Source organism: Nannospalax galili, unplaced genomic scaffold (assembly GCF_000622305.1).
Source record: "Nannospalax galili isolate Female #2095 unplaced genomic scaffold, S.galili_v1.0 scaffold72, whole genome shotgun sequence".
Lineage (NCBI taxonomy): Eukaryota > Metazoa > Chordata > Mammalia > Rodentia > Spalacidae > Nannospalax > Nannospalax galili.
In genome coordinates, this window is record NW_008336933.1 from 6270578 (window position 1) to 6282826 (window position 12249).

At 43.8% G+C, this 12249-nt stretch overlaps 1 protein-coding gene and 1 pseudogene across 1 annotated transcript in view; one reads left to right on the plus strand and one right to left on the minus strand.

Moving 5' to 3' along the window:
- The first annotated feature begins 213 nt into the window (after positions 1–213).
- Bloc1s5 (biogenesis of lysosomal organelles complex 1 subunit 5) overlaps positions 214–12249 on the plus strand; it is a 37310-nt gene continuing 25274 nt past the window's right edge. The window contains exons 1-2 of the mRNA XM_008831635.3: positions 214–369; positions 4001–4083. Of these exons, the coding sequence (XP_008829857.1) occupies positions 249–369; positions 4001–4083 (204 nt within the window). The 5' untranslated portion in view covers positions 214–248. The remainder of the gene's footprint in view (positions 370–4000; positions 4084–12249) is intronic.
- On the minus strand, positions 9149–10127 carry LOC108490750 (annotated as a pseudogene).

The window sequence follows — 12249 nt, forward strand, 5'->3', positions numbered from 1 at the left end:
ACACTACTATAAACGTTTCTCTGCTCCTGCCCCGACCGCAACAAGCTTCTCCAGGTGCAAGGAGAATAACCGAATTAGCTGTAATTTAGCATCTGCCCTTATCCAGCATGGCAACCTCAGCTACGCCCCCAGCACCTTTCCAGAACAAAACGTCTCCTGCGCTCAGTGATGACGTAACCCGCACCTTGAATGTGGGCGCCAAGTTTGCGCTTGCGCTGTGGAGGGGCGGATGGGCGGAGCTGGTCGGGATGAGCGGCGCGGGTACGGAAACCCCTGTGGGGTGTGAGGCCGCCCAGGGCGGCAGCGGCAGCGTCGGCAAGAAGCGGGACTCGCTGGGGACTGCGGGCTCAGCGCACCTCATTATCAAGGGTACGGAGCGGAGGGAGATGGCGCAGCGTCCGGCCCGGCCGACCCAGCTGCGGCCCGCGCAGGCCTGCGGGTGGGAAGCGTGCCGTTCCGCCTGTCCCCGCGGGTCCTCCCCCAGCCCTGGCCCCCAGCGGCTGGCAGTGCTAGTTCGCCACCCGCACTGTCACGTGGTGGTGTGACTGTCACCGCTTCACCGGGTCTCAGACCCTGCCTACTTCTGGGTCCTGCCGGGAATCCAGGACATTCAAGCGTCCTGAAACATTGTACTACACGGTAGTGCAGACGCCTGACCCCTCTCCTTTGAACTGGTGAACAGTTTCAACCTAGAGTGTCACAGTACCCCAGCCGAGTTTCATTCCCAAAGCTCTGGAGACCCTGCTTCTGGTGGCAAGGCCTGCAATTGGATACTGCGTTTTCCGTTGCCTCTTTTCTCCCTGCCAATCCTGCTCATCCCACCAGCTTCCAGCTACCCAGGCGATGCTATCCTATGATTGCTGTGCTTTCCATTTTAACCTTATTTTTCAGATTTGTAGGCAGCCCCAGCCAGTGCTGGCCATGACTGGATTTAGACTGTATTTCATGGCGTTTCTTAAGTTTACTTTGGTGTCGAGGAGTGCCGCATGGGTATTAAGACTAAATTAGAATTATTTCTATCCCAATTTAGAGACGTATTAAGCCATTTGATAATTAAGGTAAAATAGTGAAATTGATTACCTGCTTTAGTGTACAGTTCAGTGACTTTAAATACATTCACATTGCTATACCATAGCTCCTTCAAGAACGCTTTGCATGGTGCAGAACTCATTCCCGGATCCCTCACAGCATGGCTGCCTCTTATGAAGGATCCTCAGTGTGTTTCCATGCTGTTGCACGTGTCAGAATTTTCTTCCTTTTTAAGGTTGAATACTAGTCCATTGCATGTAGACACCATGCTTCGGTAATTCATCCGTCTGTGAACTCTTGGGCAGCTTCCCTCTGGCTATTGTAAATAATACTATGCTGTGAACATGAGTGTAGAAATATCTTTTCGAGGCTCCGAGTTCAGTACTTGGGACATACACACACATACACTTTCTGGATCATATGGCATTCTTTCGTTTATTTCTTTATTATTTATTTATTTATTTATTTTGAGGCATTGGCTTGTGTTCCGTAGTGGCTACATGCTTTCGTACTCACCCATCTTCACCAGCACTTGTTATTTTCTGTCTTGTGTATGAGTGTATTGCCTGCATGTATGTAAGTGCACCTATGTCCTGCAATGAATGCCTCAGGAGGTCATAAGAAGGTGTTGGAGTCCCTTGAAACTGGAGTTACCAACGTTTTTTTAGCCACTTTGTGGGTCCTGGGACTCGATCCAGGGTCCTCTGAAAGAGCTGCTAGTGCTCTTAACCAATGAGCCATCTTTCCAGCCCCACCAGTAGCCATTTTAATAGGTGTGAGATGATGTGCTTCGGGGTGTTGATTTGCATTTCCATAATCTTTGGTGATGTTAAGTGTCTTTTTATGTACTGATTGGCCAGCTGTTTATCTTTGGAAAAAATGTCTATTTAAGTCTGTTGCTTCATTTAAGTTGATTTTGTTACTATTGAGTGATAGTTCTTTATTCTTGTAAGGCAGCTATGCTCACTGTGCCATCAATACTCTGTATAATTCTCTGTGTTCTTGTATATATTTTATTTATTTTAGACAAATTCTCACTGTGCAGCTCTGACTGACCTGGAACTCGCTGTGTAGACCAGGATAGCTTTGAACTCACAGAGCCACCTGTTCTGCCTCCTAAGTGCTGGAATTAAAGGCATATACCACCACATCCAGTCTGTATATATTCTTAATGCCCTTGAAGAGTTTGCAGATATTTTCTCCCATTTGCCTAATCACTTTTCATTCTTCTAATTGTGCTTTTTGATGCATAGAAGTTTTAAATTTGAAGTAGTATGGGGTTTTGGTTGTTTTCGTAGAATCGAGGATCAACCCAAGGCCTCTCACATGCTAGGCAAGCACCCTACCACTTGAGCTATTATCCAGCCTTTTTACTCTGCATTTTTCGGTTTGAAACTGGGTCTCACTATGTTGCTGGGCTGGCAGTTAACTTTGTAGCCCAGCAGGCCTTGAATCTGAGGTCCTCCTACTCAGCTTCCTTAGTAGCTGGGGTTGTAGGACTAGACAGTTATGCCTAGCACTTTTTTTCTTTTTTTTTTTTTCAGAAATAATGAATGCACTGCTATATTTTAGACTTGAAATTTTCTGTAACAGTAGATTTTAACTGTTCTTACTATGGTGACTGACAGGGAAAGCATTCTGTGGAAGAAGAGGTTAGCACCACTGATGAGAATGCAGTATTTTACAAGGATGCTGGTAAAGGAACCTATGTGACATGAATGGTGTTTCCGTGGACAAAACTGTGACCAGAGGCTTCAGGAACCCAGTGCTGTGTTTCCTTCAGGAGTAATGACTTAGCAATCGTTCAGTGTCCTGGGCAATGTTCTAGAACAAAGTACTTTAGAGAGGTGTTGCTGTGTCAGTTGAAGTAGACTAAGTGTATTGGAGAAGCACTAAGGAAGGATAACGTCTGTTTGGTTACACTACGTGTATTAGTTTTCTGTCACTGTGGCTGAATCTCTGAAGCAGTTAATGGTTAAGGAGAAAAGGTTGATTTTGACTCATAGCTCTGGATAGTCCAGTTCAAGATGAGGTGGCCCATTGCACTGGTTTTCTGGCATGGGCAATAGGATTGTGATAGTATATGGGACAGTAAAGAGACAGAACTGATGAGGTCCCAGTCTCTCCCAGAGACTTCATTCAAGGCTTTTGCACACTCCCAGAGTGTGCCCCCATGGCCCCCCACTAGACCCCATCTCCTCAGCGTTCCTCAGCATCTCAGTAGCACTAGCCTAGGACCAAGCCCTTTATGCATGGGGCTTTGAAGGGCATTCAGCATCCAAACTGTAGCAGGGAATCATCAGGAACAAAAATGATCCTTAGTAAATTGTTCTTTGTTTTTAAAAAATATTTTTATTTTATGTGTATGCCTTTATTGCTTGCATGTAGGTAGGTGCACCTGTGCCCTGCAGTGCCCACAGTGGTCAGAAGAAGACATTGGATCCCCTGGAACTAGAGTTATAGACAGTTGTTAGCTGCCATGTGGGTACTGGGAACTCAGCTCCTCTGTAAGAGAAGCCAGTGCTTTTAGTTGCTGAGCCATCTCTTCAGCCCCTGAAACTTTTTTGCTTGTTTGCTTTTGTTGTTCAGCATTATATTTGTAAGGTGTGTCCATGTTCCTAGGTGTCACTCTGATCTATGTGTTTTTACTCCCTGGTCAGAATAGTCATTGCATGGCTGCTACAGACTTTCACGGATGCCATGTTCATTTGTACAAGGCGTTTTTTTCTAGGTTGTACATCTAGATATAAAATTGCTAAATAAGCGTGCCTTCATTTGCTAGTAGATATCACCAGATTGCCCTTGGAAGTGGTTATACCAATTTAGACACCTGATGGAAGTGGATGAGATTTTCTCCAAATCCATGGTCTGAACTGGATTTTAACCAGTCTTTATCTGTTTGTGGAGAAAGGGAAGAGTAAAATAGGCCAGAGAGTGTGAATTAATCTTGAATTCTATTTTGCCTTTGTAGATCTTGGAGAAATTCATTCAAGGCTTTTGGATCACAGACCAGTTACTCAAGGTGAAATTCGTTATTTTGTAAAAGAATTTGAAGTGAGTATCTAAAACTTATTTAATACAGTGCCCTAATTGTTAATGTTATACTACACAGAAAAGTAAATCCAGAGTTTTAAAACCTGGTTTTATTTTATTCGTTGTTAAAATATGCAAAGCGAAAATTGGGAAGAGATAAAAGTGCTTACTGGGCTAGACCAGACAGCAGGAGACAAGGGTCCAAACTCGGTGCCTGCTCTAGAATATTTAATGTTTGTTAGCTGGAAGTTTCTCACCTATGAAATAAGATATAATGAAAATAATTTAAATAAAAGAACTCAGGGATTGATAGGTCTGGGTTTTCAGGTGCATTTGGTGTTTTGTTTTGTTCTCAGTTGGGGGCTTGAGAATGCTACTTGCTTCTTCTATCTCCTTTGTATCCATGGCAGTGACCATCTCTTCTAGATGTGACCGCATCTGAGAACGTCCCTTGCTTCTGACTGCTGTGCCTGCTTTATCATCTAGTCAGATGCAGATTCCATTCTGCTGGCAGTGTGATCTAACATTATTTCACTTTTTCAACCACTTTGATGCATTCCTAGCTACAAGCTGAAGTCCAGGCATACTTTGTGACCTTCCCCTGCCTTTCCACTCTCTGCACCTGCCACTTCACATTTCATGTAGTAGCGTGCAGCCCTGTTTCATGATACTGAAGTTTTGCACGAGTATAATTAATTTATTGTGCATTTAAATAGTAATTTCCCGAACTTGGCAGTTTGAGGTTCTGTTTTCAAATGAGATTTTGACAAAGCAGGATGTCTGAACCTGTCAAAAGCAATTAACTTTTTTTTTTTTGTCTTTTTGAGACAGGGTCTCCTTGTAGCCCCAGCTACGCCTGCCTCTGCCTCCCAAGTGCTGGAATTAAAGGCGTGCACCACCACACCTGGCAAAAGCAAAAAACCTTTTAATAAATGCTTAAAACCACAGAGAGACTGTGCTATAGAGCCCTCAAGATAGAAGTGTAGCACTGATCAACCGTTTTTGGGTTCAGTAGACCCTGCAATCCAAAAACTGCCTAATACTTCATAAGGTTTTGAAATTTAAAGCTGTGTGTATATATGTTTTTTTCTTATGACATTGTATGTTACCTATTGTATTAGTTACATTTTTCATCGCTGTGACCAAGTACCTGAGAAGCAATTTAAGAGAGGAAAGTTTATGTGACTCACAATATGAAGATACAGTTCACTCTGGTGGAGAAGGTGTGGGGGCTGGCAGCTCCATGGTATTAAGAATATTCAGGTGTGACTCCACACCTCACATCTGGAAGGAACAGGGAGCACAGACTGGGCAGGAAGCAGGGCCTGGCTGTAAACCTCAAGGCCCACCCCCAGTGATCCACTTCCTCCAGTGATACTCTACTTCCTGTAATTCCAAACCTTCTAAAACAGTGTCACTAGCTGGGGACCAGGTGTTCAAACACATGAACCTATGGGGGATTTTTCATATTTGAACCATAACACCAAGAATAACCATTGACAATATTCAGCATCATTGTGATGTGGGTAAGAATATGTAGGACACGGGAAATTTCCCGAGACTCTTCTTACATGTTATGAAAATATCATTACCAATTCCTGCAAGCTTGCTATGAATCTTTTATAGCATATTACATGAATGTCTTTAACGACTCTATTTAATGTTTCATATAGGGATTATGGATATAGTTATCCTTTTTAAAATGTAGTTTATTTAACTTCAAAGTCTTCTGCATTCTAAACTACAACAAATAACAGAATATTGCAAATGGTGTTTAAGTACAAATGGTTCTTGGACCTCCGTGAAGGCCATAGTTCTTCACTCTGCCGACAATGGCAAGTTCTGTGCTTTGCTTAAAAACGTTTTAGAATCTGCACTTAACTAAAAGAAAAAAATACACTTCTCATGCCAGCTGACCCCCCCCCCACATACACACACACATTTTCTGCAAGTGAGAGCATCAGCAGTTTGCTGTGTCACTATGTGCAAAACAGGATGACTTGGAGCTGAATGGATGCCCTCTGCAGTATCGACAGGTCCAGCCTCACAGTGCACACCCTGAGCTGTGGCCCCTTCAAAAGACATCTTCCCCTACAGCCTCCACACCAAGGAGTGGCAAGAGTTTGTCTCGGTCATTTTGTTCTCTTCATAAACTAAAGATATGTACAGGTGACAGCTGAGGATTTCTAGCCAATGTGAAAGTTCCAGAAATATCTTCAGATGCCTTGTTGCACTGGTAGCAGAGTGAGGACACAAGAGCACCTTATTGTTTTAAAAGTGTGTGGAGGGCTGGAAAGATGATTCAGCAGTTAGGAGCACTTGCTGAGCTTCCAAAAAGGATCAGGATTCCCAGCACCCATGTCAGGTACCTCACAACAGCCTGTAACTCCAGTGCCAAAGGATCCAGCACCTTCTTCAGACCTCGGAAGGCATTGTACTCATGCACAACCCACACACAGACATACACATATATACATAAGTGAAAAAAAAAATTGACACAGTTGCAGGACACTCCAGACACCCACGGCCACTTCATGTAAAGCACTGACACTTTGAGAGACAGTATGATCATGATCAAATTTTGAAATTAAACCTAATGAGGGCAGTAGACAGGACTCAAGTGAGATGTGCCAATCAGGGCATTCCCCTACTCTAAAGCCCTTCACAGGAGACAGAGAAACACTTTTTAAAAAACAATTCACCCTCTTCATTTCCTCTTGTACTTTTTTCCAGGCAACTTTCGCAGGACCCATGGCGCCATCAAACTTCTCTTTAGACTTGAGGCAGCAACTTCATTCTCGGCCTTCTCCTTCAGCTTTGTGGCTGTGGTGATGTGTGGCTGCTTTTTACTGTTGTGGCTTAAGTATTCTACATCTCACCCAGCTTTTTGCCACGTCTCCAGTGGAGATGACAGAGATTGTCGATTTTAATCTTGGGACAGAATGCTGAGCAGAGTAAGAAAAATGGAGATGGTGGCTGTTGAGGTGCTAGGGTGCTTTATTCTTCAGCTACTCCATAGCCCTTCATTTCCCAGTCGCAGTGGACTTCATCTGCCTTAGCCATGTCATCCAGCTTCTGTTTCTCTTTGCTGGACGTCCTCTTCCACCTCTCAGGGCGGCAAAATCGGCAGGGACCTCTGGGTTTCTCTTGTGTTCTTCTCTGCACGTTTGCACAAAGCCATAAGCAGATATCCTAGTTAGCTTTAACTTGACACAGCCTGGAGACATCTGGGAAGGGAGTCTCAAGAGGGGAATGGCCTAGATCAGCAGGCATTGTCTTGTTTATTAATTGATTGTCTTGATTGTTAACTGGGGCGGGTGGTTCTGAGTTGTATAAGAAAGCTAGCTAAGCATGATCCTGGGAAACAGCAGGCCAGCAACAGCATTCCTCTGAGGTTTCTGCTTCAGGTTCCTGCCTTGAGTTGCCACCCTGGCTTCTCACAGTGATGGACTGTGACCTGCAGGTGTAAGCCAGATAAACCCTTTCTTCCATAAGCTGTCTTTGGGTAGTGTTTTGTCACAGCACAGAATGGAGCTAGAACAGCAGACCCCTTGCCCTTGGTTTTCATGGGGTCATCTTTAGTCACCCTCCTGATACAGTTCTGATTTAGTTATTCTTAACTGTGGAGTTATAGTTGGTTCCCCCTTTTTCCTTCACTCCAGCAACGACCTTGTCATCAAGTTCACCTCTGAACCACTTCTTTAACCCTCCTACTTGCCTCTTGTGACTACCCCTGCGCTCCAGCCCACTGTCAGCTCTGCCCTGGACACCTGCAGTAGCCTCTCTCTGGTCTCTGCTTTCAGCCTGATTGCCACGGACTGTTTCCCACACAACAGCTAGCTCATACCACACCCTGGCCACCCTCTCTGGATCCCTGCCCACATGGCTTTTCCCCACACTTCCCATAGATCCTGCCCGTTAGCTTATTTCAGAATGTTGGGTGGCCCCTCACTCTTGCTTCTCCTTCTGACATCTGCGCAGCTCTGCACCCAGTGCTGTACCACATTTTCTTCCTTCTTTCTCTGTATCTGTAGTTCCATCTTTCTATAATGTTCCCTCTGCTTTTTGCATGGCTTACTCTTCTGTTTGGATTATAGATTGACTGTCACTACTGGCCTTTAAAGCAAAGTAGTCACAGAAGCACTCTGTCATCTCTGTGATACTCTGAATAACACCACACTTGTTTTCTAATACTGCACAACAAATTACCACATGCTCAGTAGTGGAAAACAAGATCCATTTATTTGAGTTCTGTATGTTGGAAGTCTGCACACAGTGTGACCAACACCTCAACTCAGCTTCCCACAAAACCAAAGTCAGGGTGTCAGCTAGGCTGTGTTCTCTTTTGGGACTCAGGGTCTTCTTCCAAACTCACAGTTTGATAGGATCAAGTTCCTCTCCTGAGGCCACTTTCAACTTCCAAAAGAGACCATAGTCCTTGGTCCATAGCTTCTTCCATGTTCAGAGCTGGGATTTACCTGGAATTCCTGTCATGTTCTCAATCGCTCTGGCCAAGCAGTGCCCTGTCTCTGCTAAGGACTCCCCTTACAAGTCAGGGCCACCAGAGATAATCACTTTAACAGTCACCTGACCTGAGACCTGAATACATCCACAGTATTAAGATCTCAAGCCTTAATCCTTCTCAGTAGCACCTTGATTAGGGTTGAATTAAGTAGGCGATGTTTGTGCACCAGCAGTGGGGATATTGGGACATTTAGAATCTGCTGCTAAAGCATCTACAACACGTGGTTCTGCTCTTTTATTCAGGTACATGTTGTCTGCCTTCATCACTAGGATGTAGGTACCAGCAGAGTGAAGACCTACTTTTCCTGTCCTCTTTCTCTTTTGTATTCAAAATGCCCAAAATAATGTTGGAGACAGGTAACAAACCTAATGTAAACTTGGGTATTCTGACATCCAGTGAGTGGCCTGCCTCATAAGTTGTCTTTCTTGTGGTGAACTTGAAATACCCAATGTTTTTATTAAAACAGTATTTTATTTATTTATTTATTTATTTATTTATTTATTTATTTATTTATTTATTATGGTGAAATAATCTGTATTTAGAATTAGACTACTGGACTGCTTAGATGATCCCAATTTTGTTGGCAACATCCAAAGCATTATAATCAGGAGCCAGATGAACATAGGCCTTCACTCTCCATCAGGTCTGATCAGGGTATTGACCTTGGTCACATCAGTGTCGTAGAGTTTCTTCACAGCCTGTTTGATCTGGTGCTTGTTGGCCTTGACATCCACAATGAGCACAGTGTGTTGTTGTCTTCTGTCTTCTTCCTGGCTGACTCAGTGGTCAGGGGGAACTTGATGATGGTGCAGTGGTCAAGCTTGTTTCTCCTGGGGGCGCTCTTGCAAGGGTATTTGGGCTGCCTCCGGAGCCGCAAGGTCTTGGGTCGCCGGAAGGTGGGTGATGTGCGGATCTTCTTTTTGTGGCTGTGAACACCTTTCAACACTGCCTTCTTGGCTCTCAATGCCTTTGCTTTTCAGTTTTTCACCAACATGGTGCCGAAAGTGAAGAAGGAAGCTCCTGCCCCTCCTAAAACAGTATTTATAAGTGTACTTCAAAAATATAATTTATATTAAAGAATCATAGAATTTGGGAATTAAGGTGGGTTCTGTAACCCAGCCCTCCTACTTTGTAGTGATTAAGCTGGAGATGGAAATTGGTAAGTGACTAGCTAACTAGTGATTCAATGAGCCCTAGAATTCAGTGTCATACTTGTATACATACAGCCGTATTCTTGAAGTATGCACATGGGTTTTGTGAAAGGTTATACAAAAGAAATTGGGTCTTGAAAGAAATTTTACTTTTATGTTTTTGAGTCTGCAGTGTTCAAAATAGCTTCCTATTGAAGTCAATGGTTCTTTTAACTGGGATAGAAGAGAGTTATCTGAAAGGATGTTATTGAGCCTCCAAGGTCATTTTTGTGAGGAGGCAGTATTGAAGGACAGAAAGACGGAGCACTTAGAACTTGACACCTGAGTTCACATCTTGACCCTTCTCTAGCTAGGATTGCTTGCTTTCTTAGGCTTAGTTTCCTTATCATTTAACAATGACAACACTGCAGTTTTGAATTTTTATGAAAATCAAATATTTCGTTGTGTTTGGTTTGGTTTTTTGAGATAGGGTCTGACTACATAGCCCTGGCTGGCCTGAACTCACTATGTAGACCAGGCTGGCCTTGAACTTACAGAGATCTGCCTTCTTCTGCCTCCCAAGTGCTGGGATTTGAAGGTGAATGCCACCACCACCCCTGCTGATACTTCATTTTTAAATCCTTGTAATATAGGTGTTGATAAGTGTTTGTCATTGTTGAGAATAAGATGGTAGCATGTTTCAGCAAATAAAAATGTATTAATCCAAATTTTGCAATAACTCCAGGGATTGCCTAGACAAGTGGTATAAGCGTTGCCTTGGAAAATGTTTACTAAAGGGCTGACAAGGTGGCTCATCGGGTAAGAACACTTACTGGCAAGCCTAACACTTAAGTTCTATCCCTGGAACCCACATGATGGAAGAGAGCTGCCTCCCACAAGTTTGTCTTCTGCCTGCCACACGTTTGCCCAGGTGCACACACAAATAAGTATAAAATTTTTTGAAAAAAAAATACAGTTTCCACGTTGAGCATGATAGATACAATCATAGTATGCGGAGTCAGAATATGTTGAGCGTGTTTATCTGTGTAAGTCACATTAGGAACTAAAGCTATTTTAGTATCTAAAACAGATGCAGACCCATCCCATGAGGCAAGGCGTTCTTACAGTATCTTGAGGAACTGCTCATTTGAGAATGTCTTTAAAGGGCTCAGAAGTGCATGAGACACATTTGATCTGCTTTTCTTGAAAAGCACTGGGTCGGGCCTTCACAGTGACCATTGGTCTTCCAAAGGGCTGAGTGTAGCTCATCAACTTGCCTGTGCTTTTCTATATGCTGCCCCTCAGAAGAAAAAAACTGAAAGCATTTCAGAGACTTGAGAGTTGAGTATCATTTGTGTTACTCTTCTGTCCTGTCCTGCCCTGCCTGCCTTGATCTGCCCAGGCAGTAATAAGGTACTTGCAGCAGTGGTCTTCTCATTTGTAGGGAAAAGCAAGGCAGAATCAGCCTTTGCATCTTCTCTCTGCCATTCAGGTGGAGTTCACTTTAGGAAGAAAAGACTAGCAGTTTCAAACTCAAGTTGTTTTATATACGTAGAAGACTTGATGTACATGGCATCAGGTGACTTGTTCTATGTAAAGTTTTATTTGTAAAAGAGGGAGCAAGTGCCACATGGTGGCAGCGTTTCTTAAATTACTGAAGTATTGGCAGATCGCTGGAAGCTCTCCTCTCTTTGGTTCTTAAGGACAGCTGGTGGTCTTTTCTCCTCACATTACAGCTCCTCCTCTGAATTCAAGTGACCCTTATGTGCAGAGATTTGGAAGGTGAGCAGCCTCTGTTAAGGGCATGTTACCGCCCCAGCACTTGGAGTAAGTGTGGCACAGTCCCAGTGAGAGGCCTGCCCTCTGAGCCATTGCCTTTCTAGTTGTAGTTGAGACATCCTGGCCTTTCTCACAAAGGGGAGAGAGATGTGTTAGTCAGACTTTCTCACAAGGGGCCTACAGAATGGGTAACCCTACATCTGTTCCTTATGTAGTACTGTATTAGTCACTTTTCTGTTGCTCTGATAGAAACACTGACCCAAGCAGTTTATAAAAGGAAGGATTTATTTGAGCTTACAGTTCCAGGGGAATTACAGTCTGTCTTGGCGGGGAGGCATGGTGGCAGAGGTAGCTGGAGAAGAGGAGCGGAAGCTAAGCTCTACATCTTCCAGCAGGCACTGGAAACGAGAGCGACTGGCAATCTGGCAAGGCTCAAAAACTCTCTAAGCCCACCCCCAGTGACGTGCTTCCTCCAGGATAGCCATACCTTCTAAAACCTCCCAAAACAGCACCACCATCTGGCGACAGAATGTCCAAATATTTGGAGCCTGTAGGGGATATTATCATTGAAACCATCACAAGTACCTATCAAATTCCTTCATTTGGTGCTTTATTGAATAGTTACCAAATACCTAGGCATATCAGTAAGAATGTGTTTAGTTACTAGTAGCAGATATATGGAAAACAGAGGTTTACCAAGGGCTTATTTTTCTCGCATAGTCCCAGAGACAAATTTAGAAAGCCCAGGGCTGG